At 50.9% G+C, this 24786-nt stretch overlaps 10 protein-coding genes across 10 annotated transcripts; 3 read left to right on the forward strand and 7 right to left on the reverse strand.

Moving 5' to 3' along the window:
• Positions 1-33: 33 nt before the first annotated feature.
• BO66DRAFT_387977 (uncharacterized protein) lies at positions 34-517 on the forward strand. The gene has a single exon (XM_025646440.1). The coding sequence runs from the start codon at positions 260-262 to the stop codon at positions 440-442; it is 183 nt and encodes a 60-aa protein (XP_025508328.1). The 5' UTR covers positions 34-259; the 3' UTR covers positions 443-517.
• A 2752-nt stretch (positions 518-3269) lies between these two features.
• Positions 3270-3690, reverse strand: BO66DRAFT_434308 (uncharacterized protein; the record flags this gene model as incomplete). The annotated part of the gene is made up of 2 exons (XM_025650771.1): positions 3270-3314; positions 3376-3690. 2 exons carry the CDS (start codon positions 3688-3690, stop codon positions 3270-3272), a joined length of 360 nt encoding a protein of 119 aa, XP_025508329.1.
• Positions 3691-6215: 2525 nt separating this feature from the next.
• On the reverse strand, positions 6216-8579 carry BO66DRAFT_364726 (cytochrome P450). Its single transcript, XM_025645181.1, has 6 exons — positions 7888-8579; positions 7687-7803; positions 7531-7627; positions 7414-7482; positions 6750-7358; positions 6216-6684 (listed from the first exon to the last, which is right to left on the reverse strand). Exons 1-6 carry the CDS (start codon positions 8110-8112, stop codon positions 6248-6250), a joined length of 1554 nt encoding a protein of 517 aa, XP_025508330.1. The 5' UTR covers positions 8113-8579; the 3' UTR covers positions 6216-6247.
• BO66DRAFT_108960 (uncharacterized protein) lies at positions 8264-8946 on the reverse strand. Its single transcript, XM_025641809.1, has 2 exons — positions 8793-8946; positions 8264-8716 (listed from the first exon to the last, which is right to left on the reverse strand). Exons 1-2 carry the CDS (start codon positions 8831-8833, stop codon positions 8416-8418), a joined length of 342 nt encoding a protein of 113 aa, XP_025508331.1. The 5' UTR covers positions 8834-8946; the 3' UTR covers positions 8264-8415.
• Positions 8947-9497: 551 nt separating this feature from the next.
• Positions 9498-10246, forward strand: BO66DRAFT_387981 (nuclear transport factor 2 family protein). Its single transcript, XM_025646441.1, has one exon. It carries the CDS (start codon positions 9734-9736, stop codon positions 10226-10228), a length of 495 nt encoding a protein of 164 aa, XP_025508332.1. The 5' UTR covers positions 9498-9733; the 3' UTR covers positions 10229-10246.
• A 111-nt stretch (positions 10247-10357) lies between these two features.
• Positions 10358-11179, reverse strand: BO66DRAFT_397762 (uncharacterized protein; the record flags this gene model as incomplete). The annotated part of the gene is made up of 2 exons (XM_025648616.1): positions 10358-10983; positions 11041-11179. 2 exons carry the CDS (start codon positions 11177-11179, stop codon positions 10358-10360), a joined length of 765 nt encoding a protein of 254 aa, XP_025508333.1.
• An 876-nt stretch (positions 11180-12055) lies between these two features.
• BO66DRAFT_467798 (uncharacterized protein) lies at positions 12056-12846 on the forward strand (the record flags this gene model as incomplete). Its single annotated transcript, XM_025652600.1, has 1 exon — positions 12056-12846. Exon 1 carries the CDS (start codon positions 12472-12474, stop codon positions 12844-12846), a length of 375 nt encoding a protein of 124 aa, XP_025508334.1. The 5' UTR covers positions 12056-12471.
• A 233-nt stretch (positions 12847-13079) lies between these two features.
• BO66DRAFT_425507 (KRR1 small subunit processome component) lies at positions 13080-14617 on the reverse strand. Its single transcript, XM_025650233.1, has 3 exons — positions 14501-14617; positions 14127-14399; positions 13080-14055 (listed from the first exon to the last, which is right to left on the reverse strand). The coding sequence occupies exons 1-3, from the start codon at positions 14558-14560 to the stop codon at positions 13288-13290; spliced, it is 1101 nt and encodes a 366-aa protein (XP_025508335.1). The 5' UTR covers positions 14561-14617; the 3' UTR covers positions 13080-13287.
• Positions 14618-16262: 1645 nt separating this feature from the next.
• BO66DRAFT_109079 (class I SAM-dependent methyltransferase) lies at positions 16263-18017 on the reverse strand. The gene is made up of 7 exons (XM_025641810.1): positions 17892-18017; positions 17707-17827; positions 17363-17650; positions 17083-17204; positions 16765-17003; positions 16534-16711; positions 16263-16484 (listed from the first exon to the last, which is right to left on the reverse strand). Exons 1-7 carry the CDS (start codon positions 17894-17896, stop codon positions 16454-16456), a joined length of 984 nt encoding a protein of 327 aa, XP_025508336.1. The 5' UTR covers positions 17897-18017; the 3' UTR covers positions 16263-16453.
• Positions 18018-21393: 3376 nt separating this feature from the next.
• On the reverse strand, positions 21394-24747 carry BO66DRAFT_340236 (gamma-tubulin-complex subunit SPC97). Its single transcript, XM_025644403.1, has 5 exons — positions 24209-24747; positions 24073-24131; positions 22144-23991; positions 21889-22091; positions 21394-21838 (listed from the first exon to the last, which is right to left on the reverse strand). Exons 1-5 carry the CDS (start codon positions 24588-24590, stop codon positions 21757-21759), a joined length of 2574 nt encoding a protein of 857 aa, XP_025508337.1. The 5' UTR covers positions 24591-24747; the 3' UTR covers positions 21394-21756.
• Positions 24748-24786: the final 39 nt, after the last annotated feature.

Consider the following 24786-nt stretch of genomic DNA (forward strand, 5'->3'; position numbering starts at 1 on the left):
AGCTTCAGGGAGATGGACTAAGCGCGCTTTTGAGGGGGGGGGGGGGGGTTCGGGGTCGGCGGAGGGTCGTAAATCGTAACAGTAGATGAGTAAAGAAAAGGAAAACAAGGTGCGTCAAGGTGTGAGTGGTCGGTTAAGAGTAGTGAGAACAGCGATGTGAGGCGCGAAGGTGTGGAATGTAACGATGCGCTGGAATTGAGACAGAATCACATTGAATTGTAGCCGCGCTCCATTGCCCGATCGTCGATTTACTTGAAGTATGGGGAAGAGGCGGACATTGACCACACGAACCCGAAACCAACAAAACACGGAAGGAAAAAAAGAGGAGAGAAAAGAAAAGAAAAGAAAAGAAAAGAAAAGGAGGAAAGGGATAGTCAAGGACGAGCGACAGGCTCTATCGGAGAATAAAGGAAAAAAGAAGAGGGAACACGTAGCTGTATAGAGGAAAAAGGGAAGAAGGGAAGAAGGGTGGGGAGAGAAGGAAGTGAGTTGGGAGAGGAAGAGAGAGAGGGTGGAGGGTGGAGGGTGGAGGGTGGAGGGAGGGAGGGAGAGAGAGAAGGTACGGAGTAACTAACTGGTAAGTTAACTTGAGTTAAGGTAAGTTAAGGAATAAGGGAGAGACAGCCGAGGACAGAAGCGGTAGCCGCCCGTACAGTACCCTTGGGTTGGTCGGGTTTGGCGGACTGCTACCTTACCACTGTAAGTTAAGCTAACAGTGGAGTTCCTCCCACCACGTCAAGTCCTTCCAGTCCCTCCCCTCCCTCTTTTAGCCTCCGGGAGAAGAAGCTCGATCCTCTCCATGCCCCGTTCCATGGATGCCACACGGACAGACATGCAATGATGCTATGACCATCACATCTCATGTCATGTCATCAATCCAGTGATTTCCTGCCTGTTTTTCTTTTTTTCTTCTTCTTCTTTTTATTTCACGATATGTACCCATACCAGAAGAAGAAGAAGGAAAATTAGACAAGAAATAAAAGTAATAAGAAAAAAAAGAATGGCAATCAAAACCAAAGAAGGACAAGAAAAGTCGCTCGTCACATTGGCTCTGGAATGCGGAGAATTGATATGCTGGACATGCTCGTGTGAGCCACTCAGCGACAGGAATACTATACTATGCTGACCCCCTTTTCCCCCTTTCTTCCTCTTCCCTCTTGTGTCATGATTGTTATTCTGTCTTGTTCTTCTCTCTGGTAATTTTGAGTCTGCACCACTTTTCCTGATTTGCCCTTTCTTCACAATTTGCGGGGCAGTGTCATTCCGACTTCTGACTTGGTGACTGAATTGTCAGTGTACTCGAGGATGAGGCCGTCATCACCTGCGTCAGAGGAGGAAAATGATGCTGGATATAGATTGATAGTGAGCGAGGAAGATCCGCCTCACCGCGTTGCCCAACCATCCCTCGGAACGGGCAGAGAAAAAAAAAATACAAAAGAGATGTGCGCCTGCAGTGCCTGGTCGAACAAATGACAATTCCGCTCGGATGGGGCAAATCGTTGTTGGTCGCCCCCCACTAGAAGTGTCCAGGACTGTACCTTAACAGACTAGTCGTCTAGTGGTGACTCTAGTCGAGGTACCTTTGCACGGGCTGGGCTGACATCGATCGGGCCATGCCCAATAAATTAATTTCCCCATTACTCTATTCGCAACATTGCTCGTCCTCGACCCTGCAAGGGTGTCTCGCGGTGTGATGCCGCGAGCAGGCTTGGGTTTCCCACTGTCGGGTGCAGGGTGCAGTGTGGCCCGTACGTGGCTGCTACTGGTGAGTCGTAGCAGCAGTGGTAATCTCGCTGTACTACCAAGTAGTATCTGGCTCCTCCATATTTTCTACCCCTTCTGCCTTCTAGGTGATGTGATGACAAGCTTCATGGTCCAGAAGACAGACTCACGAGGGGTATCAGCGGGTCCTCCATTGGATCGACAAACCGTGCTTGGATCCCGCCAGAGACCGGAATAGCAGTCTCAACTTCATCCTAGTCTACTCCCTAGTGTGGTAGAAAAAGTCGGGTGGCTGGGAAGGTATTTTGTTGGCCTTGGGGTGGTAGGCAATTGCTGCTGCTCGAAAGAGATTATTGGCCTCGAGGCCTGAGGAAGGATAGAGGACTCGAGACTCGAGAACTGTGTCTGTGTCTGTGTGTTGACGGGGAGAGGGGAGAGAGCGAGGGAGAGCGAGTTGGCGAACACTCTCCCCGAAGGCGAGAACTCCAGTCTCCTGCAGAAGCATTCCCCACCGTCAGGCCAAACGAACCCCCGATGCACTGGGCGTGCATTAGCGACCCCAACCAGGAGCCAGTAGCATGGCGGCGGTCGAAATTGTGATCAAGCACTAGTTTGAGTGGTATGGTTCAAAAGGATGAGTCGGTGGCAGTGAGCGAGGAGACACCGGTAGTAGATTCTTCCAGTCTTCTCTTCCTTGTACTGTACCGTCTGTACCACAAGACGAACCCTTACCTGAAACCACCATGTGATCTATAAAACTTTCCAAGCAATGTATGTGTAATTTACCTGTATTGCACATAGGTAGTGCCATTCTGTGCGCCGGAAACACATGGAACAGAAACTATCAATCAGTAATTATTGATATCAACTATCATCTTGGTGCTTCAAACACATAAGTATGAAGGTTCAACGTAAAGGAAAGAGACTTGTAACTATGTTGCCCATCGACTCCTCAAACCTATATACTGATGAGCGCCGTATAACTCAGGACTTATTGAAATTCTACACTCCAAGTCCCGTAAATGTGTCGGTTCCCACGAGGAAATCAACAATTCCGGATGACGCCTGAAGATCTCCCTCCCGAGACTCGGCTTTGTCTGGATCAATCCACCCTTCTGTGACGCCTCCCCCGAAATCAACGATGCAAAGGTTGTTATCGGTGTCGACTTGTATATTGTCTGGCTTTGGGTCACCCCAAATGATCCCTGCGGCATGCAGCCTTCGCATTATATTTTGGAGTTGATCTGCCCGAATATGCCGGGAAATAGCATCTATGTCGATATCTGCCAAAGTGCTGTAATGCTCGATGTATTTGAGCAGAATTCCCGAGATGCTGGTACTGGTATAATCCTCCCTGGCCTTACACCAGTTCATATATGATCGAAATACGTACAACATCTAAAAGACCCCTAGATCTGATCTGAACTAATGCAAGTATCTCACACTCGGTTTGCTTACTGCAGTAAGTTGACTTAAAGAATCGATTTGCACCAGATCCAACCGAGATCTTTTTGGGCCGTTGAGAAAGATCCTCCTCTGTCTCGTTGCTAACAATATGACTCTTCAAGCTTCGACCGAGGGAATTCCGCGTTCTACAACAGCGGGGGATAGATCAGCCTCCGGGGAGAATTGTCCTATAAGCCGCTGATTTACCGACGACTGAATATGGAACTTCTCATTTAGAGTCTGTAGGGTAAGACCCAAGGTTTGTATGTCGAACCAATCCTGCAGAGTTCGCACTCGAGGTTTTCGCTCCTCCGAAGATAAGAGCTTCATGACAGAGTTGCATTTGGATGCGATCCAGAAGCAGATCTCTTCCATCGATTCCCCCTCGACGCTCTCTTCTTCATCACCCTGCTCCACCGCAGCATCCTGCGAGTCCAATTTGTGCAAAAGAGCCAAGTCCTGTATTGTGGTCTTCAAATCATCTTGAAAATATTTGGCGGAGACTGTGATGTGAAATCGCATACCGTATCATAGTATCGTCAACTCAGTATTGGTGCCCGCGCCGCGGAAGAATACGAGCATTATCATATGCTGGTAGCCCCTTCATATCTACCTGTAGCTGAGCGATCTAAGTTATGGCAATTGATTCAAAAGGTAACTATACATCGAAGCCAATATCAATCTGACAGTAAATCTCCAAGCGACGATGGACGAACGTGACATGGCTACCCTACCAAGATATTTAAGTTAGATTCCATGTGCGAACAACCACGATGCGCTCAAGTGGCGATGCCTGTGGAGTTCTTGTCAACTTTCAATACTTGGGGGAAAGTGGGCTTGCTGCAAATGCAATTAATATGGAGATAGATTCCCTTGTACAGCAGAGGAAGTTGCAACCATGAAGTATGTAGGCAATGCAGAGCAGCAAGATCAAAGATCAAGGTAAGTTAGTTGGTGTATGTACTGTACCTTACAAAGGTGATATGAGCTGTAATGATATGATATTGATCTTGTTGGCAGATTATATGGCCCGACCTGGTATTCTCGTTGTATGTATTGTGACTGTAAGCCAGTATTACACGCCCACCCGGAATTAAGGCATCTGACTAACCGTAGAGGAGCTAGTTCAAGCACAGGACCTATACCCGATTGAGCTTATCTGCATATTCCGACGCGTGCCGAGGTGGGGTAAACGCGACCTTACCGCGTGATCGACGCGTATCCGCGCGTCTGTGTAACAGAACGTATATGACTTGCTTTCCACCACTCGCAACGTGCCGGTCTCAGTACGGAGATTACCATCTTACGCAGTACCGGCAGGGTTCGGTCCCTGACTAAGAGATTAACTACTGGGTAAGTTAGTTAGCATTCACACCTCTTCAACATCCCGAGTACTTGATTCTCAAGCTCCAACTTGTTTAGACACCAAAATAGAAACTGGGTAAAAAAGCAGGTGGCTGGGGCTGGGGCACCTCGGTTCAGGAACAAGGAAGAGAGTCCACCAGAGAGTCTACGGAAGACTATTCTTAGACACCGCTACTATGAAATCCACCACGCTAAGTGGCATAGAAATCGATGTGAAGGTATGAAGTTATGAACGGACTACATACTAAATAGGTGGAAGTGGGGACGTCCCCAACCCGATCGACTCATAGAATCAAAGCAGACTTTCAGGAACCAAGAGCAGTGCGAATCTGGGTCGGGTTCAGATCTAACCCGAACACTGCTCCCCATGGATCGAACAACAGTTACCAGAAGTTGTCGTTGTCGGGATCTGGTTGAGCTTGGCTCTTCTTTAGATCTATTGACTGACTCTCCTTCCCGTAAATCATCATAGAACGCATAGAACGCCGCATACTACCCATTCTAGGTACTAGGCAGACAGAAGAGAGTATACAAACACAAGCACGAAAACTCCATCTAAATCCCTGGCGATGACCGGATACTCCTGCCTCCACCGTTGATCCATTAAGCTTATCAGCCCTCGTCTCTTCTGCATGCACTGAGTAGTCGAGTATGTGCTATTTTACTGTAGACAACGCTCGATACTAGATACCTACGCCCAGTACTCTGTACCCTAACCTTAAGCAGTCAACCCTTGACAGGTGATCCCAAGGATCGTGTATGTGCATATCACACACATGTCAACAAGTCCTACACTAAATGTTGATTCTCCAAAACCAACACATCGCAATGCCATCCCCGTCAACCCCTGGCAATCGACCATTATACCCTATCTCCGTGACTACGACAACCTGTACCGGAGTGTAATCTACCCACCTCCTGTGTGCTTAGTTTATCACCCTAAGTCCAGTCCAGCCCAGGACAGGACATGTACAGTACTGTACATGCGAGTGCATACATCGAACCAAATACCACCCACCACAACCTAGATCATCCCCATCCGACATCCAGAGGAAAACAACCCACGGGCCAACTGCTTCGCTATCCTAATCATGCACGCATCCCACAGAAGCCTCAGTACTCAAAAACTAAACCTCTCCAGCAAGCCCCCACCTTCCCTCATCAAGTATATGTTTCAGCAAAATCGAATCGCCTATGCTATGGATGTAATCCCCAGTGTGCCCGCATTCTCGGGTCCGACGGAGTCAAAGTATGTAGCATCTGCACGCCAGTCCCGTGGAGGGAGTCCTGTACGCTGATCTCATCACATTTATCCCGGGACACGCGCAATATGAGTGATTATTTCTCCCTTTTGCTCTTGTTTACCCACGTCATAAGTTATACCGCCCCCGAAGTTACAAGCGGATTCTTGTTGCGTCGGGGGGGGAAAGGGTGGAGGCGAAGGGGAAGTTCGCCGCATTGATTTACTGGATCCTGCTTGATGGTCCGCTAACTATCCCTTGCTTCAGGTGGGTTTCACTTCTCCTCTTGAGTATGTATGAACTTGCGTCATAATGGTGTTATATGTGAACGGTTTGTGCCGGCCTGCTACTGCAGTCCTGCAGAGCAACCCAAAGAGAAGAGACATGCTTGTTGTCTTTGATGTACAGTACAGTACCAAATGATATCGTTTCTGTTCTAATCAACCTCAAACACAACAAACATTCCCTAAGCTCTACTCCAACCTCGACAAATCCACCTCCGGCTCCCGAGACCTGAACAACAACCGGACGGTCGGGTCGCAGATCGACTCCGTCCCATGCATGAAGTTCGGCGGTCGCTCAGTCCGATCCTCGAACTTCCAGTCGTAGCGCATCAGCAGATGCACGAGCAGGATCTTGATCTCGTTCGCCGCGAAGAACCGTCCGGGACACGCGTGCATCCCGTGACCGAAGGCGTAGTGCTCCGCGCTCGTCGTCACGAACTGGAACCGGTGCTCGTTGCCGGGGGATTTTCGCCGCTTGTAGAAGCGCAGGCCGTCGTAGACATCCGGGGAGGTGTAGATGGACGCGTCCTCGAAGATGTGGGCGGAGACGAGCATGCTTGCGCCCTTGGGGATGCGCGTGCCGTCGGAAAGGGAGACCTCTTTCGTGGCGAGGCGGTTGAGAAAGGCTGGTGGATGTTATGGTTAGCATGATGGGTATAATTGGTAGGGGTGGTGGTGTTTGGCTATTTACCAATTCCGGCGGCGTTCATCCGCTGACTTTCCTTCAGCACGCTGTCCATTTTCTTCATCTTCGTGAGGCTGGTCTTCTTCAGAGAGCCGCCGTCTTCGGTAATGACCGTCTGGATCTCGTCGCGGAGTATCTGGATGTATTCGGGGTAGGCCGTCAGGTCGTACATCACGTTGGTCAGGAGGTTGGACGTCGTGTGGATGGCGGCCATAGTGAGGCCCATTTGCGCCTGCGCCACGTTCAACGGACGTCCGTCTGCAAGCTCATGAAACCAGTCCAGTGTATCCTCGTGGCTTCGAGGCGGGTTCTCTGCGGGGAGCCGCCCCTCTCGAATGAGTCTTCGCCTTTCGATCTCTTTGTTGACGATCGCGGACCCAATCTTCACATGTTTGCGCACCCCCTGGACGGTGGGTATGAACCAGTGCACTAACGGTTGAAGAATCGATGGCCAAGCTCGAAGATCGCGCGCACCCACGAAGGCGTCGATGGTGAAGTTGACGGAGACATTCAGCCACTGTTCGTCACGACAGATTTTCTCACCCAGAAACACGAGGGTAGATAACCGTGCAACGATGTATGGTATGTCCATAGCGAAGCGGACCGGAGTCCATGCTGTGTGCCACCATGGTCAGTGTTGAGCAGTCCGTCTGAGAGGGGGAGCACATACCATCACTTTTGGGAAGCTTTTCTCGTAGCACGGCGCTAGTTTCCTTCGATAAAGGAGTCACGAGTTGACCTGAGTATCTTCTAGCGGTGCCGCATGCCGACTTGGAGCGTCACTTACCGAGAGAATGGGTAAGACGCTTGTTGATCACATCTATCTGAATCGGCTCTATCTTCTCGAAGACCTCGAAGCCGGGAATTCTAGATCCAAAAAAGAACTGCTCGGATATGACTTAGATCGGCTCGGCCAATGCTATACCATAAGGGTAGAAACTACCTTCTTGTTCGCTTCGTCGAAGCTGAGATGCGGGTGGTTCTTGACCTCATCCACAAGGCTGGGGTGGAGCACGAGGGTTGGATCGGAGGCTGCGACCAGTTGAAAGACCTTTCTGCCCTATATCGAGTCCCTATTAGCGCATGGTACAAGGCACCTGTGAGAACTCTACCCTATTTGCCCTGGGCAGAACAATGCACGAACCTGGCTGAACCCCTCCGCGAAGAGCTCCTTAGCAGATGTCACGAATCGCTGCTTAGCCTTGCTGTTCGAGAGCTCCCATCTGCTTTTCCCAATCAGAGGAATGTTTTTGTAAGGAAAGCTTTCAGTGGACTCCTGAGAAAATCTCAGCACAAAGGCCAAGAGAAGGGCCACGACTGCGCCTTGCAGCAGATGGTAGCTTTCCAGCTGCTCGATGATGAAAGCCATTGTTGACTGGCTGAGTGACCGACATTTGACAAAACGAGGGGGAGCGACGAGGTTTAAATAAGAGGATACTTCGGGCTGACACCTCTTCCTCGAGCACCGATCTCAAGCTTTCTTGGTAGCCTGGGCGTGCCAATCATGCGTCGTTCACCGATTCCATCGCCAGCAGCCCGTCGATAGGGTGTCAGACTCGGGTGCAAAAGCTTCAAAGCTACCGTGGACCCTGTCTAGGACTGGATCCACTCGATACGCCCAATACGTTGAAGGTCTCTATCCAATCTGGATCTATACCGTTGCAATGGCGAGTCAGCGATTGGTCGCTGGTTGGAGCACGACAGATGGGCTATGGTAGATCGGATAAAAGACTGACAGGCGCTGGTAGATTTGCTGCCTGCAAAGCCTAAATTTGTTCCAAAGTTTCGATAGAACTCGACGATAGGCGCGGGGATTACCTAGCAGGGCAAATTGGATGTGCGGCGGTTGGAGATCCTCGACCCCGACATTGGTTATTTTGGTGTCGGAGTAGAAATTTGACTTTTGGATGTGGACGATGTGGACTGGAATATCATGAATCGAGGCTCGATAATTGGACACAACGAAGAAGGTCCTAGAGTGTGAGGTCTATTAGACGAGGTTTCAACAGTAGGCAAGTAAGTCACTGTAGGTAGGGAGGTAGGTGGTACCTGATCGTTAGGATAAGTAGGAGAAAAGCGGGTCTGGCCATCTTTAGTTATATTGAATTGGTCCCATGCTATTTGTCCGCTCGTGTGCAGAGGTGGTTCAGTGTGGATCCGTCCATGCATCCATCCTGGAGGATGAAGGGAACGTGCGATGTGGTCGATCATCGTACTCGAATACGCCCGCGGCTGCCTCAGCTTCTCACTCGGCTCCTTTCCGTGCCGCCGTCTTTTTCTTCCCAACTATACTGACTACACTGACTACACTGACTACACTGACTACACTGGCGCAGACACGGCACAAGGATCCGAGAATCAAAGCCTAGATTCCAATAAAGCCTAGAGCCTTCGCCTAACCTAGAGTAACTACATGAGAAGTTACTAATTATCCTAGGGACCTGACATTGATTGCGCGATGCCAGCAACAACGCCAAGCTTGAAACTTCCTCACGAACTGACCAGTGGCATGGACTTCATGGAGAAGCAGTGGGTGCTGTCATCTCTTCCCTACTCCAAGCATGAACACACAAGGCCATGATGTATCTCTAACTCTCTCAGACTGGCACTCCCGCGCGAAGGCACTCCTTCCGATGCTCGCAGCTTAAAAGAAAGACCTTATCCGAATGGACTGAACTCGGCATCTGTGGGGGTTCCCATGTTCGTTGGTCGGGATGATCATCTTCTGCCCTCACTTGTTGGTTCCGGCAGGTGGGGGGGGGGGGACATCCATGATCATGGAGCCGACGTACAATGCAACACCACAAACCGAGGCGAACCCCGCGTCGTCCACGCAATCAATATACGTACGAAAGAACAGGCACCAACTTGGCCCCTGAGTATAAAGATGATCCAGGATCAACTCTCACCAGCAACTAAGGGGCAGCATAACTCTTAACAGATCTTCTTTGCCATTTATACTCTCCCGAATCGCACCTTCAGACTGAATCATGGCATCTCTATCGCTCAGACAGTTTCTTGAGCACATTCGAGCCTTCAATGCCAAAGACTACCAGAAACAACACTCGTTTTACCATCCAGATGTCCGTCTTGTAATTCCCGACCCGGAGGTGGGAACCCTCGTGGGGTCCGAAGGCATCATGAATCACTATGCTGTACTTCAAGCCACCGCGGAGGAGACCGTCGTCCCCATACTGGTCATGGTTGACCAAGGGCACATTTTCTTCGTGATGGAGACATATTTTCGCTACTTGCAGGCCACAGACCGCGCTGTCCACGGGTACAAGGCACAAGCCGGAGATGTAATCATGGTCACCGTGTGGGCACTGTACGACATGGACGGTGGAAAAATGAAGCACATTACTTGCAACGGGCTCCACCATGATTTCCTTGGCACGGTGGATGTGAATCAACGGATCAACGAGAGCTGGAGTCGAGCAGACAGTACGGTCAAGCGTTGCTGGGGCTCTGCTTCCCTGCTCTAGAAAGTATTCGTACTCCGACTAAAAATACTGGACATCATACTCATACATCGTTCTTTATCTATCAATACACTTCCTACCATAGTATACACATCATCAACCCACAACCTCTAAACTACAAACGCACCAACCTCACGACCCACAAACCAACCCTTCCCTCAGATAATCTCGAAACACATCCTCCGGCGACCCCTCCGCCGTGCCCAACCTCTGAAACCCTTTACGCATCGACTCTTTCCCATCTTTCTTCTTCCTCTTGTTTGGCGCCATCCACCCCTTTGGACTACTCATCGCCGACGCCGCCGTCGCAAACTGCAGCCGCCGCCTCACCCGCGACGCCAGCCCGAGCTTTTTGGCCGTGGCCTTGCGGGAGACAATCTCTACGCACGGCGACGGCTCCTCTTCTGCTTGTTCTTCATCGTCATCGTCCTCGTCCTCATCCTCAGCGCACAGCGTGTTTTGCCGCTGGTGAGTAAATGAAATGCTCTCCGGTAGGTAGATCCTATGGTGGTGGGTCGTGGAACTGGACGCCGTCCGCGACTGTTGGTGACTTAGGAGGGGTCTTCTGTACGAGCTGCTGCTCTTTCGGGATCGGGGTTGTGTGATTGCTGCTGCCGCTGGGGTGGGACACAGGGGGTGTTGTTGCTGGGCGAGCTGTTTCTTGGACGTTCTGGTCTTGATGGGGCTGAATCGTTTGCGACCCGGGGGCTGAGTTACCTTACGGGTTAGTGTCTTCTTGTCAGGGAACGGTGAGATGTCTTGTCCAAGAAGAGTAGATGTTTGTTAAATAGCGAAGTTGCGCAGTGAGCTGCAACCTGTATCCATGATATAGTAGTTCCGTACCGGGTTTGGTGGTGTCTCCGGGAGACGATGCGTAAAGCAGCCGTCCTCATCCTTAAAGCGGGACTGTTTCGCCTTGCTGGGCGAGGATTTGAAGGGCGAGCTGACCCTCATGGCTGTCGGGCGGCCGGTGATTTCTGGTCTGGTTGTCTGTGGTGGTGGGTGGTGAGCTGTCTTGGAATGTGTAGGAGTCGGTGGGGGCACATGGTGGTGCTATTGCATAAGACCTTGACGACAGGATTCAGAAACAACGGGCAGAGAGGAAGAGAGGGAGGGTGTGTTGGGCTGTGTCGAAGGGGCCTCCTTGCTAAATACTTGCTTGGGGGTGTGTCTGGACCATTCTTTGGATGTTGTTGTGGCATAAAATTGCATTTCGGGAGGAATGTAAATAATGCAAGTCGGTTTTTTGTGTCGGTCTCTGGTCGTGGATCGGGCTATTATGTTGGAGGAAGATGGGATTCAGGTCTAGCGATGAGTACGTGATTGTTTGTTTTCGATATCCACGAATGGATACAATAGCCAATGGTTTGGTTGACAGAGGTCTGCCACACATTGGACCGTAAACTTGTCAAATGAGTTGCTGACATTCCTCGCTGATCCAGAGCATGGTGTCCAAGTCAATAGACCCCGCATTCTCCGGATGAAAGAACCGGCCTACTGTCTCGCTTCAATTATCCACTACTTGCTGGACGAACTAGGTGAGGAAGTGCCTCTCCTATACTAGCTGTCAGGTTGTGCTACTGTTGCCCTCGCAGAAGGCCCGCGCTTGCCGTGGATATATTGATGAGTCAGTAGACGATAATAGCTGTTATTGATTATACGTGCTATAAAACAGTCACTCTAAATCGTCCTTAGCAGATGGTGGTCGTGGCGTTACTCGTAGTATAGAGACCCATCCATAGTAGTACAACAAGCCTTGTTCAGACTGGCTCCGCCGCGAACTGACAAGCTCAATGCTTTTCAACTACGAGACATATAAGCATTCAACCCCTCGGTCTCTGACATCGAGCAAATCAAACTCCTTATCTCGAGTTATTTAGTGGTAGCAAATACTTGAGTATTTCATGGAGTAACAGCCAATCAATAAGTTCCAAGAACGATTACATCAAGATGAACCGATGGTGGGTGGCAACATGACGTGAAGCTGCTTGCTCGACAGACCCAGGTACAGCTCCTCCTACAAATAGTATACTGAACCTAGCAAGCGTGAACTCAACAATATCCCCTACTGAATGATCCAGTGATTTATACAGCAATAAATTGCAACCTCACGCCTAATTTCCTTTGTGATCCCGCACCAGCTACTATATATCACTCCCGACCCGAAACGTCACCAACCTACACCAACAACACCCCCAACCCCAAAACAAACCAACCCCCACAAGAGTAAGAGAAAACACTACAGAATGACCGAAACAAGCCCCATCTACAACCTCATAGCCGCCATGGACGCCGAAGACGACGCCACCGCCTACAACACCACCGCCGCCCCGGACGACGACGACGCCACAACCGACTACGGCGCCCGCGCCGTCCGCAGCGCCGCCATGCCAGCAGACGAGGCCGACGAGCACCGCCTCGCGGACCATGTCTCCGTCCAGGACTCCGCGCCGAGGGAGGATCCAATGGTGTCGCGTCGCCGGCGGCTGGAGACGTCGACGGCCGGGGGCGGGTATCAGTTGCGGGAGGTGGAGGAGCGGGCGGATGGGTCGAGGCGCGTGCATCGCGAGTACGAGGATCCGGCCACGGGGGTGACTTATGTACGGGATTTGGATGGGTGATTGTTTTCTGCTGGGAAAGATGGGGGGGCCGAGGGATTTGGGAGTGGGGGTGGATTTTGGGCAAGGAGTTTACGGGATAGTATGGTATATGTATGTTATGTCAGGTGGGAGAGTAATGTCGAGTATAGCAGTAGCGTCTGGTCAAGCTCACTCAAATGGGAATTCAGGGTCTGTGACGCCACCTCCGTACGTGACAGACCTAACCTTCGATACGGATACAGTCCACTGTAACCAATCCATTCAATTCAAGCTTTTGATATCTCTTCCCTCCTGGCTCACAAAAGATAGAAGGGAGTCAAGAAACATATAATTAACTCCAGCCCATGCTATGCCTAAGCGCCATATTAACGAAAGCCCACACACACACGAAGGGGGAATCCCCTGACAACAAGAAGAAAAGAACCACCCGGCACAAAAAACCCCACGAGACGACAGGCCAGATTAAGCCTCTCCATCCGACGTCTCCTCCTTCGACTTGCTCTTCTTCTTCTTTTTCTTTTCCTTCCGGTCCGAGGCGTCGGCATCCGCCTCCAACTCCGCAGCCTCTGACTCGCGCTTCCGCTTCTTCTTCTCCTTCTTCTCCTTCTTCTCCTTCTTGGCCTTCTCGGCCGCCTCGAGCTCCTCGGGCGCCACGAACGCCTTCTCGCGCTCCTTCATCTTCTCCTCCCGCTTCACCCGCTGTCTCTCCATGATCTCCTCCTTCTGCGCCCGGTCCTTGGCCTCCTTGGAGAGGAAGTACTCGCCGGACTCGATCTGCAGATCCACCTTGCTCTTCTCCGGAGCCGGGGGGAAAGGCGTGTACACCTTCTTCGTCTTGTCCGTGACCTTGAACGGCATGCGACGCTTCGACAGGGTGCGCTTCTTGAAGTTGGGCAGGAACCGGTCCCACGACTCTTCCGCCAACGAGGGATCCTTGGCCAGCTCGCGCTTGATCATGAGCTCCTTGATGTGGTAGATCGGGTGGATGTTGGCCATGCAGTCGTTGATGACCTTGCGCACTTCCTTCAGCCCCTTGTAGGGTCCCATCGCGGCGACCGTGTTACCCTGCACCAGGATGTAGGTGCCGGTGAGGAGCTCGAGCGCCTTGAGGGTGGAGCCGCCGGGTCCGAGGATACGTTGGCGGCGCTTGACGAAGCGCTCCTTGTTACGGACTTGGTTGCGGATCTTGATAACGTCGCATGCGACTTCGTCGTCGAGAATCTTCAGGGCCTGGAGGATAATGTCAATCAGCGAGAAGTTTCTTTTTGGATGTAGCGTCGGCGACAAGGGACATTTCCTACCTGTTGCACTGGGACACTTCTCGACAGAAGCTTGATCAAATCGCGCGCCTTGAGAATGGCAGCAGGATCAAAGGTCTTCCGCGTCGTCTTGACCGTCATGCTACCCTCGACCAAATCGAGGGTACAAGCAATGCCATATTTCTCCAGGGATCTCGTCACGAGGGGCCAGGCCTCCTTGAGATACTGTTCGCGGTACTTGGGGAACAGAGTCGCAAACGAGGATTCCTCGGCGAAACTACCGGCGACATTGTCTTCGGCGTTGAAAGGTTCGACCTGGTCGCAGATTTGCAAGGTTAGCATGTGTTTTTGTCGCCAGTACATCTCGAAAAATCTTTTTCTTTTTTCTTTTTTTGGTATGGAATCATTGCACCAACCTTCCATTTGTCGATATCATCCGTATCCCACGGCTTATCTCTCTTGTATGTGGAGGGCATGTTGAGTCCTATTTGCGACAAACAGGGAGGAAGACTCTGGATGGATCTGCAATTCGATGCAAAGAATGATTGATGATCGAATTGGCGGCCAACTTTTTCTGAGGCGCTTCCGCCCCGCGGGCACTTACCGGTTTAGGTAGTGCTGGTGGCCAGAAACCCCAGGCCAACACAAGGCATCAAAATAGTGGCTCCGGAGCGCCTAGAGCGATCGATCGAGGCTCAATATTTGTGAACATCAATCAGCTCGTCTACCATATTCGACTTTGTTACGTTGCCACACTACGTATGTACGGTATGGGGTGCAGAAATTGTATCAATTTTGACTCTGTGCGCAGACAAGAACTTCCCCTTTTGCACAGTGAGCGCATCTCCATCCCTGATGTATCATATTCCCGTCGAAGCTATTTCATGACATCCATTGGAGCTGCACTGCTCAGTATGCAAGGCTTCTACTGCATCCATTCTATCAATTGTGTGTTTTGACGTTGCAGTTCAGGAGTACCGGAGCCGAGCGAAACTTATTGGAACAAAAGAAACCGATAACGGCCTCATAGACCCGACGCAATGACTCGCGCGAATAATTGGTTCCTTGGCCGCGATTTAAAGTGCATTGAGCCGCCCAATAATGCTCAGGCAGCTTCGCAGCTTCGATCACGCACGGTATATATTGTACGTAGGCACGAAGAAACTTGTGAGATTGAGTCACAAGAATAGTTGACACAATTCGATCGATTGGTGTAAGGTCTTGCTTGGATCTGAGCTCTGGATGCACGAGTATTATCAGGAGTGAATCAGCAGGCTGGAGAGTTCACCTAGCCTTCCTGTTCTTCGTGGAAACTATTGTTGCTAGGCTGTGGTTAAGGGAGGGAGCGAGCCCTGATCAGCCATTCGTAACTTGCCTGAGAACGAGCTTGAACACTCAGTCAGCATCTTGATCGACTAATCGCATCAATGACATTGTGGGTCGCGGGGTATGCAGACGAGAAAATAGACCTGTCAACGTCGTGGGAGATGTTTGGTTAAGTGCACATTTCGACTCCTCAACCAGCGAGGCGATCCCGTGTGTCTGGTTCCAAGTTCCAGACCCGAAGCGCCAAATCGTGGACAGTCCTCGAACCTTCCCTTTTCCCTCGCTGACTTTGCTTCCTCCCTTGCCTGAACTTCTCCCTTATCTCGGTTGCAATCCCATTGTCATTCTTTCGTATTAAGAATCAATATGATTCAAATCAGGTGCGCCGTTTCTGCGGACTCCCATGGCGCACTTCAAGATAGTGCGTCATCGATGTCCTTCTATCTTCGGGGACTTCGTGCAATCTTGCAAGCTGGTGGTTTTGCCAGCACATACTTGTCACAGACCCTTCGCTCAATTATGGCCAGCATGGTCGCAGAAAACCGAGATCATCTCGCATTGGCAGACTTTATGCACACTGCTTTCGTTTTCTTCGAGTCGAGTTGAACAAGAAAGGCCATTCGACTGTGTATTCAACGAAGCCCGTCGTATGAGCGTGTAACTGTATTCGATCAGCACGCTACACCACAGACTCACAAAGGCCTTGTAAGAGCTGTCCCCTGTCATAAGCCAATACCTATGATAGATAGTTGGCTCTTTACCTGCGCCAAAAGAGATCGACGTGGTGCTCGCTCGCGATTATTTCAAGACCCCACGACCAGCCCCCAACTCAAATTAGGAGATAAAAGCACGGGCGGATTCAATTTCGAGTCTTCAATTCAACTGCTTATCTAGAACCAGTATCAATTTGTCTGAGCGAACAGCGAAGGCTCGCCCCTCATGACCAGTCCGTCCATGGAAAGTCGAGTACAACAAGCGGTTTGAGACCAGCTCCGGACCAGAGCAGAATCATTGACAAACGTCACGGCTGAAGCCCCGAATGTCTACCGAGGCTTTCTCCCAATACAAACATACCTAAGTCGTCAGCGCCCAACTGACAGCGCAGTGGAAACGAGCTACTTACAGTGGAAAGTAGGCTTTCAGGCCCGGTCTTCCTGCTTCTTCCTGTGCTCTGGAAATCATTCGCTGAAACTCGTCATAAGGCATTCTCAGACGTTGAGTCATCGGATACAACGCCAATGCTGATAGCAGCTGTTTGGTACATTCGAGGTTGGCTGCACCTATGTCCCGTGCTCTTGGATCTAGTCTGGTATCAGTTCCATGATATACAATTCTCATGCATTGGAAGATTTACCACTGGACCACCCAGAGAGAGGAAGAGGGATCATTTTTGCGTCCACCTGGTCCAGTCCTGCTGCCACCATAAGGTCTCTCAAGCGCGTTCCTACACGAAGGTCCTTTGTATCATTCAACGACTGCATGAACTTGGTGCTCCATTGTCTCAACGCATGATCCTCGGTGAGGGACCCATTGTCTGATTGCACATTGAAGTACATCTCCACCATCTGGACCCAGCCACCCGGCTTCAGAACTCTAGTTTTCTCACATAAGTCAGCTTATGGCGTCAAAAAAGAAATCAACGATTCCATGACCGTTTCGCCACATGCCAGACCTCTTGATATCCCAAATATAAGACAGCCATCTGGCTCGGTCAATGCCTGTCGCTTGCATCCTCGAATGAACGAGATCGAAATGATTCGACGGAAAGGTAAAGGGGCGATTCAGATCGTCGACCTACAACGCCTTCCATCAGCATTTTCTGACGCAAACGCCATGGGAAGGTATCTGGTAAGCAAGCCAAAAAAAAAAAAAAACTCATTAGACGGAAGAAGCGTTCTCATCGACTGGTATGCCGAATGACTTTTCTCCAGACCCAGGGTTAGGAGTCGTACCTGAAACCATAGATTGTCCGGAGCATAATCAGGGCTCATCTGGGGCGATATGTCGACCCCAATGACCTTCACACAGTGGTTAGCGAAACTGAGTGTCGAAGGTGATGTATGTGGCCCGACCTCGCATTGTGGATATTGCTCCGCTACTTCGACCGCCCAAGCTCCTGTACCGTGGCCGCAATCGAGAATCCTTTCGGGGTTGTCGCTCGGCAGGGGTGGGAAGATGAGCCGGTCGTCAAATGCCTTATTGAAGATTTGGTGTTGAAGTTCGAGACGTTCCACTTCATCCTAGGATTTTCGAGGTCAGTGACGCACGGATTTGCGGCGGAGGTTCCTGATTATACATCGTCCACCGGCTGAAAATAGATTTTGTGTTCGATGGAATATCTCTGGAAATCGCGATCATGGACTGTGATGAGCTGAAGAAACTTGGCATCCAGGTCCTCTGTCTGCGAGTCGGGACTCCTTGAAGACAAATAAGGATTAGCTCCTGATGCATCACTCACGAATGTGGTACCAGGTTACGTGCGTCATTTTGATATTTCCAAGCCTGTGGCAGATTTGAGCAGGTCTTATTCTCCGAAGTGGCCCAGGTCAACAAGGGATGACAACGGGTGGGCCCGGTCAACCAGTACGGCTTTGTACACTGGGACCCAAGAAAGAAGAGACATATATAGTGCGTTTCGAATTTGGATGAAAGTGATCGATGTGGCAGCCGAAAATAACGCGTTGGAAATCTCCTTGTACCCGCCGGAAAAGTGCGTATCCTGCCTTTTATGTGTGAACTGAGCGAAGTATTGGGATGCGGGACTCCATTGCCCGTACTAATGTACGGATGGTGGGAAAGCCCGTTCAGCCCGATACCCAGCGTCAGGCTTGGTGCTGATGAGGACCAGAACCAAAATCATTGGCAGAGAAAGCCTGAAAAACGCCATCCAGCCTGTCGGATGCTGAACGAAGACCGTCCGTTCGTTTCTGCAATACACATTGTCAATGCTCAATGATGGCTGAGACCTCGGCGCTTTGCCTCAATGGCATAGCAAAATTGACAGTTTGAGCTGAAACGATTACACGACTATGTAAGATGGAAAGGGGAAGGGAGGGGCCGGGAAAAGCCTTCTTGGAGGGGTCACCAGTACTTCCGATACCACCCTTGGAAGCAGACGGCCAGTCTGGCAACGTTCCTCGTGCCCATTTCTCGGGGCCTGTCCATCGCTCAGTGCCCGGAAGCCAACCGGCACGGTCACACAGTGGCTCGCTTGTATTCTAGTACAAAGTTCAAGCGAAGGATCCAGGCCGTCATGACCCTGTCAAATCACGGATTGAGAATACCACCAATACTACCGAGCCTGATCAGTTTACTCGGGTTCCTGAATCATCCTCCGTTTCCTGCGTTAATACCTTTCTGCCATTTGCCAAACAGCCCCCTCCAGAGCCGATTCATCATATCGGTCCAGGAGAAGCAAGGTGGCAGCTGAACAATCAGAGCGTTGGCGTGGTGTGCTATTTTACCAGCCTGCGTGAGGGCTACACAGAAGAGCTATTCCGTTAAAATCCGATGCAAGCGAGCTACTGAGGCGATCGATCTCTGCGGAGACTTTCAACAAGAGACACCTTCAGTATTTGTGGCTGCATGTCTTGCTTTCCAGGGTCATTGAAAACCCAAGGCTAAAGTAAAAAGAATCGGTAACCGGAGGAAAGTGATAATCAGAAAAACTTCGAAGCCAAGGAGGCAGTCCGGATCGACGGCCTTGGTGTCATGCACGAGGTACCGCAGGGTTGTTTGGGTGCATAACATGCACACAGCCAAGGAGGGGTTCGGCGCAGTAGCGCGGACTTTTGGTCAGCCACTATATCCAGCATGATGGTGGCTTTGCTCCGCGTTTGAATAACAGCAGGGATCAGATGGTCATGAAATCATGAAGGTTCTTACATCCAAGGTGATTGGGAGGAGGGACTGAAGATTTCGATCTGAAGCACAGGCACGGTAAGTGATCACCGGGTCAATCGCTTTTTTCCTTTTACGGGGGCCACTAAAATATGGGTATTCGTAGTGTCTTTACATCATTAACGCAAGTAGGACATGAGGACATTTTTTTTTCTCTCGATCAGAGTTCTTCTGTTTGATTTCAATCCACCGCTTTCACATCTACACCGCTCCTTTCCTGGATTGCTCAATCAATCAATGGAAAATTAGCACTCAGTGTTGGAAACACTCGACAAACGAGACTGAAAGCCCCCTAAGGTGGCCGGGTCGACGTCAAGATTTTGTGAAGTTCCAGGCATGCGACTACCCATGAAGAATAGACCAATAGCGTCATCTGCGCGGGTGGCTTAATTCCAACACATCCACAATGAGAGACACTCGACTGGGGCCTCCAATGAACGTGCACTCTTCAAACTTACCATGAACGGCATAAGGCCGGCTGCAAATAACAGCGACTGGCCACATCGGCGCAGCCTCTTCAGGGTCGACGGCCCGATTGACCACAATGGGATGTCCTACTCATGACGACGGGCCGCGGACAAAGCGATGACGAAGCATTGACTCCGCTACAGCTGGTCACCTGAGACAGGACTCTGCGCAGCGACCTCGGCGTCGGCTTTGGCTTTGACTCAATTGCTGTGGGAAAGGGTGAAGAAAATGGACCGTGCCAAATAGCTCATTAGGGTTACGCTAAACACAGAGGAGGGTTAACTTAAAGTTCTGTCCTCTAAGTTAATCGTCCCCTGCACACGGACAGGGAAGCGAGTTCATGCACGTCAAGAGGGACTGTCAGACGGCGTTGGAATTAGAGCCATCCAAGTCGTCGGTACGACTACGTAGTATGTAAGTAGGTAAGTAGGGAAGTAGTACGGACTAACTAAGTAGAGACGAAGGGACAAGATAACCTACAGTATAGCGATCCCAGAACCATGGTTCAGTCGCGGGAAGCTGGAGGCCTTCCCGTCGCGCCCTTCGGTAGTTTAGTTTAGGGGGAGCTGGACCCGCTAAGTCAACGGGGACTGGGAAGATGCAATGAACCCTCCCTCTCGATTTCGATTTTTCTCCCCCCGACCTTCTCCTCCTTCTTTGTGGTTCTGTGAGAGTCTTGGATAATGATTCGTGTTGTGTTCTCGGCTTGGCACCCCGTTCATGTCGTCTCGTATCGGTCTCAATCTGCCAAAGCCCAACTGACTTATCGTACAGAACTCACGAGTGGCCAGAATGGAAATACCATTTACTGTAACTAATGACAACTACCACAGTATACGTATACGCATACGCCTGTGCGTCTCGGTCGGATGAGGATTATGCTGGCTGCTGGCCAGTGAAGAAAGAAAAAAAAATCATTTCTTTCCCAGCATTTGTTCAGTGATCCATCCCCCTAACCCACAATCCCACTCCCAAGAAAATCAACAATCATCCGTGACCCCGACCCTCCCAAATGTAACTTGTCGGTTCCAACTCCACCACTAATCCGGCATCTCCACCCGAGAGCTGAGCCGGCCGAGCCGTGTTTTCCACCCGATGCTCCCAAGTTCTACTCCCAGAGCACCAGAGAGACCCGACGCTCCATGGGGTCTTGTGGATCTTTATGTTGTTGCATGAGCAGTGAGAAAACGTATCCTTGAACTACTTCTTCTCTGATTTCGCCGATCCGACAGCAAACGTTGTGTCTATGATACCGGGACTGAACCATGGAAAAGGCACGCGCATCGGGAGTTGTAAAAGGATACACGTGTACAAGTACCATAGTCTCACTATGATCAGTTACCACTTCTGGGTAGAAAGATCACGATAATCTTAATTCATCATCTCCTGAGCTGGGTTCAATTCGTTGCATTGCAACTAGGCTAAACTAAAAAAAAAAAAATGGGGGTTGGGTATTTTTTTTCTCTGGAGCTCGTGGGGAATTAGCATCATTGCATGGTCGTTGGGGTCGGGTCGTCTGATTGGTTAATCTATATACACCTTCCGGGATTCGGGGGGGGGGGGGGAAGGGATTGTAAAAAGAGCCGCGAAGGTTTATCGATGATTTAGGAAAAAGTCGGGGTGGAGGAGAAGTGGGGGGCTCAGATAGATGAGGTCCAGTCTAGCGTGGCCGGATCAGTGATGTGCGGATTCGATACGCAGGGATTCGAAGGGGTTGTCGAACCGAGATCTGCGGTTTTTGGCACATCTTCACAGTAGAGTTATGAGTGGTAGCGACGCTGTAGGAGGCGGGTTGGCTTTGCCCGTCAAATTGCGGGTGCGCTGGCGAGGCCTTTGACTGGCGTGTTCGATCACGAGACTGTATGCGAGGTTGGAGGACAAGCCTGTGTGGGAGTTGGACTTTCCGTCCGCAAGTTTTGGCCTCGAGTGCAGACAGCATAAGGCGAGGCGAGGGGTAGAGATGTTTCCCGTAAAATGCTCAGTATTCTTTGCTGATCGCACTCAGAGAATGTGCTAGCTTCAGAAGAACAACGCTTTCCGTAGCGGCATAATAGTTCAAGCTGCAAGCAGTTGTCAGTAATCGCCACATCTCTTTTACTTTGATACTCACCTGTCCATCAAGATCCGCAAATGTCGGCTGAAATGGTCCTCGACGCGTTTGAGCGACTCGTCAATCTTGTCAACTCGCGTGGGATCGTATTCACGACCCATTGTCCTGGACAAGTCGGGATCGGCCAAGGCAAGGTTGCGATTGAGATTGCCGTCGGCCCAGCTAGCGAACGTATTGCAGCCTATCATCAGTCGATGGTGGACCTAGGTAGTCTGTGAGCAAGCGAGAGGGGCAGCCTGGGTAAGCTCGACTGACCTTCAGTAGTTTGGCCTGGGTCAGCATGCACTCTTTGAGACAAGTATCCAAGAAATCCACATGGTCCTGCATCAGTTCATCCACCGTACGGTTGGCCTGCTTGGTACCGTTGACGGTGACTTCCGAACCATCTGCGTCGGTTCCATTCACCCGGTTCATCAGAATCTGCCAATTGGGCTCGATGACCTCCGCCGTGCAGAAGTAGAGCAGCTGTTGGATGAATAGCAGCATCTTCGAGCGCAGGGTCCACGCGCGTCGTTTCCACGTCTCCAATCGTCGGTCAGAGGATTTGTGTCGCCAGGCGTCAGCCTTGCTTTGCTCCAGCCAAGATGCGCCGAGCATAGTTTCAACGTGGCGCAATGACAAGATGTGCCGGAAGACAAGTTGATACCGTAAAACTGTCTTCCGACTGATAACGAGAGACAACGGGAAGGGTACCAGATAGTCGAGCTCGAGCGCATCGAATCCATTGATCTTCGTATCATTTTCTCCACCTTGCGTCGAAGGGGCTTGATATTTTTCGAGTGCCGCCTCCGGATCATCTTGGTTCATGCCGGAGACGCTCACGACCTGCATCAGCCATTTCGTGAGCCCGACCTTATTCATACGGACCTTAACGTCTTCTTTGAAAGGGTCCTGAGCGGCTATACTTCCGGGCTGACGTAGGACTAAGTCGAGAAGCGACTGAAGCTTGCTCTCGTTGACATCCTTGGCGGGCCTGCGCAGCTCAGAATCGCTAAGCTCGAGGAAGTAGGAGAAGAAGTCGGAGCGATCCAGGAAGAAGTAATGCTTGAGAGAACGGAAGCGGGTCGTCAACGAGTTCTTGGTCAAGAGAAGGTTCAATAACGAGGCATTCGCATATGTGTAAGCCGCATTGACATTTTCCAAAAAGCGAGGATCATCTAGCGTCTTGGGCACATCCCTGACCTCTTTACTGACATCAACGCCACCGCATTCTCGTACGACATTAAGGTACTTGCCTGCCAATAGGACTTTGTCTTTGACCGTCTCCAACTGTGGCGGCACCTCATTGTCGCGGATCGTATAACGTTTGTCCCAATACTCGTCGGTGTAGTCTTCTTCGAGCTTTTCGCGCTTGATCCATTTCTGCTCTTTTACCAGAAATTCACCATGTGGGTCTTTAATCCCTCCGTGATGCAGCCATTCGTTGAGCATAGCCATGTAAGGCCGGCTGCCGTCTCGCAGCAACCTTTCCAAAAGAGCCTTCGTGGTTGGATCACCTGAGAATGTTGCAAGTCGCTCAGTCAGAAGACGGAGGACATTGCCGCCTTTGCATATCTTCTTGCTAGACATAGCACCTGGAACGAGGTCTCCGCCTTCCCTCAACTGTTCCAGAATGTTATCGACGTCGTCAAAGTCGTCGATGGTCTCGTCGAGTTCTTGGTCCAAGAGCCCGTTTCGCCGAAGTAGGTCCTGACCGAATGAATATAATTGAGCCAAGCATTGGCTAGTCGGCATGGTCTGCAAGTGAAGAACATGCAACGTGAAGTTGGGATTTCTCAGCAGTTCACCTTCAAGCTGCGCGACCAGCACTAGAAACTCCTTTAACAATTTCCGGATCGTAGCACACATAGCATGGCTCACTTGGCCGTATTCCGCCCGACTTTGTACTTCAACAAATGACTCCAATGCGCTATAATGTGTCGCGATTTTTAGCGTCGAAAGGGTGAGATCCTTCAAGGTCGGGTCTAGACCAGCCGGTAGCTGAAAGACGGGGCCTGTCAACCTATCCTTTTCCACCGATGGGTCGTACGAGCTGTGGTAATGGATGTACTGGCCCTCAAATCCCATGAAAGTGAAAAGAAGATCTTCCAAGATTGCCTTCTCCTGCGCGTCCGGAGATAGCTCGCGAAATGGCGAAGGCTGTAGGGATGGAGGCAATGCGGATGCCAGCGGGGGAACCGAGACACGAGAGGCCAACGGCGCGGTGGAATGGGGCACTAAAGAAGCTTGCGGGTTCCAAGGAGCTGCAAGTGGTTCATAGTTAGCATATGAAGAGAAATCTTAACTTGCGAACGAGCATGTTGAGGGAACATTGACTGACCCTCGGTCGGCTGCTTCTCCCTCCTGCGAGCGTTGGGACTGCCACCATCGACATGGCTAACTCGCTTCGACCGTGAGCGCTCAAGCCCTCTGCCATGTCCAGCTGGCAATTCCTTCGTTGCATGCCTTGTTCGACCGTGAGACTTTTCCTTCGCGATGCCCGGAATCCGCTCTGCCCGCCTGTCGGTGGCCATTTGCTGTTGTTGTTCGCGGGGGATCCTGGGTTTGGGGCTGGATGAGCCAACAAAATGACTGACGGGTTCTGACTGCAATGGAGAGGCGCCGCTGCGTATGGGAGCTCTTTCTGAATCAGCGACGCGATTCGAGGCAACGCGGGGTCGTGGTGCGCTCATGTAGTTGGCGCGACGGTCACTGACGGACATGCTCCCGCAGGGTGAGAACAATCGGGAGGACCATGCAGCATAAGGGAGCTGGTTTGGTTTCGCGGGAGAAATTGTAATAGAGTGAGAGATCTTCTCCTCTTGGCGAAGCTAAGAGACACGAAAAGCGAGAACAAATTGAATTGCACACGGTCGCAATTACACGTCGAGGGGGAAGCTGGGAGTCGGGGAAGTTTGG

Source organism: Aspergillus aculeatinus (genome assembly GCF_003184765.1).
Source record: "Aspergillus aculeatinus CBS 121060 unplaced genomic scaffold BO66scaffold_3, whole genome shotgun sequence".
NCBI lineage: Eukaryota > Fungi > Ascomycota > Eurotiomycetes > Eurotiales > Aspergillaceae > Aspergillus > Aspergillus aculeatinus.

What these genes read in the sequence shown, in the direction of transcription:
- BO66DRAFT_387977 (XM_025646440.1), top strand. Translation starts at nt 260, where the DNA reads ATGGGGAAGAGGCGGACATTGACCACACGAACCCGAAACCAACAAAAC.
- BO66DRAFT_364726 (XM_025645181.1), bottom strand. Translation starts at nt 8,112, where the DNA reads ATGGCTTTCATCATCGAGCAGCTGGAAAGCTACCATCTGCTGCAAGGC. An exon ending in AAAGCTTCCCAAAAGTGATG is followed by an intron (nt 7,359 to 7,413) that starts GTATGTGCTCCC and finishes GGTGGCACACAG; the next exon opens with CATGGACTCCGGTCCGCTTC. An exon ending in GATGAACGCCGCCGGAATTG is followed by an intron (nt 6,685 to 6,749) that starts GTAAATAGCCAA and finishes AACATCCACCAG; the next exon opens with CCTTTCTCAACCGCCTCGCC.
- BO66DRAFT_108960 (XM_025641809.1), bottom strand. Translation starts at nt 8,833, where the DNA reads ATGGCCAGACCCGCTTTTCTCCTACTTATCCTAACGATCAG. An exon ending in CTACTTATCCTAACGATCAG is followed by an intron (nt 8,717 to 8,792) that starts GTACCACCTACC and finishes CTCACACTCTAG; the next exon opens with GACCTTCTTCGTTGTGTCCA.
- BO66DRAFT_387981 (XM_025646441.1), top strand. Translation starts at nt 9,734, where the DNA reads ATGGCATCTCTATCGCTCAGACAGTTTCTTGAGCACATTCGAGCCTTC.
- BO66DRAFT_425507 (XM_025650233.1), bottom strand. Translation starts at nt 14,560, where the DNA reads ATGCCCTCCACATACAAGAGAGATAAGCCGTGGGATACGGATGATATC. An exon ending in ATGATATCGACAAATGGAAG is followed by an intron (nt 14,400 to 14,500) that starts GTTGGTGCAATG and finishes ATCTGCGACCAG; the next exon opens with GTCGAACCTTTCAACGCCGA. An exon ending in GAAGTGTCCCAGTGCAACAG is followed by an intron (nt 14,056 to 14,126) that starts GTAGGAAATGTC and finishes ATTATCCTCCAG; the next exon opens with GCCCTGAAGATTCTCGACGA.
- BO66DRAFT_109079 (XM_025641810.1), bottom strand. An exon ending in ATTTTCAGCCGGTGGACGAT is followed by an intron (nt 17,651 to 17,706) that starts GTATAATCAGGA and finishes CGAAAATCCTAG; the next exon opens with GATGAAGTGGAACGTCTCGA. An exon ending in TATATTTGGGATATCAAGAG is followed by an intron (nt 17,004 to 17,082) that starts GTCTGGCATGTG and finishes TGAGAAAACTAG; the next exon opens with AGTTCTGAAGCCGGGTGGCT.
- BO66DRAFT_340236 (XM_025644403.1), bottom strand. Translation starts at nt 24,590, where the DNA reads ATGTCCGTCAGTGACCGTCGCGCCAACTACATGAGCGCACCACGACCC. An exon ending in CCCAGGCCAAACTACTGAAG is followed by an intron (nt 22,092 to 22,143) that starts GTCAGTCGAGCT and finishes CAGACTACCTAG; the next exon opens with GTCCACCATCGACTGATGAT. An exon ending in TTGCGGATCTTGATGGACAG is followed by an intron (nt 21,839 to 21,888) that starts GTGAGTATCAAA and finishes AACTGCTTGCAG; the next exon opens with CTTGAACTATTATGCCGCTA.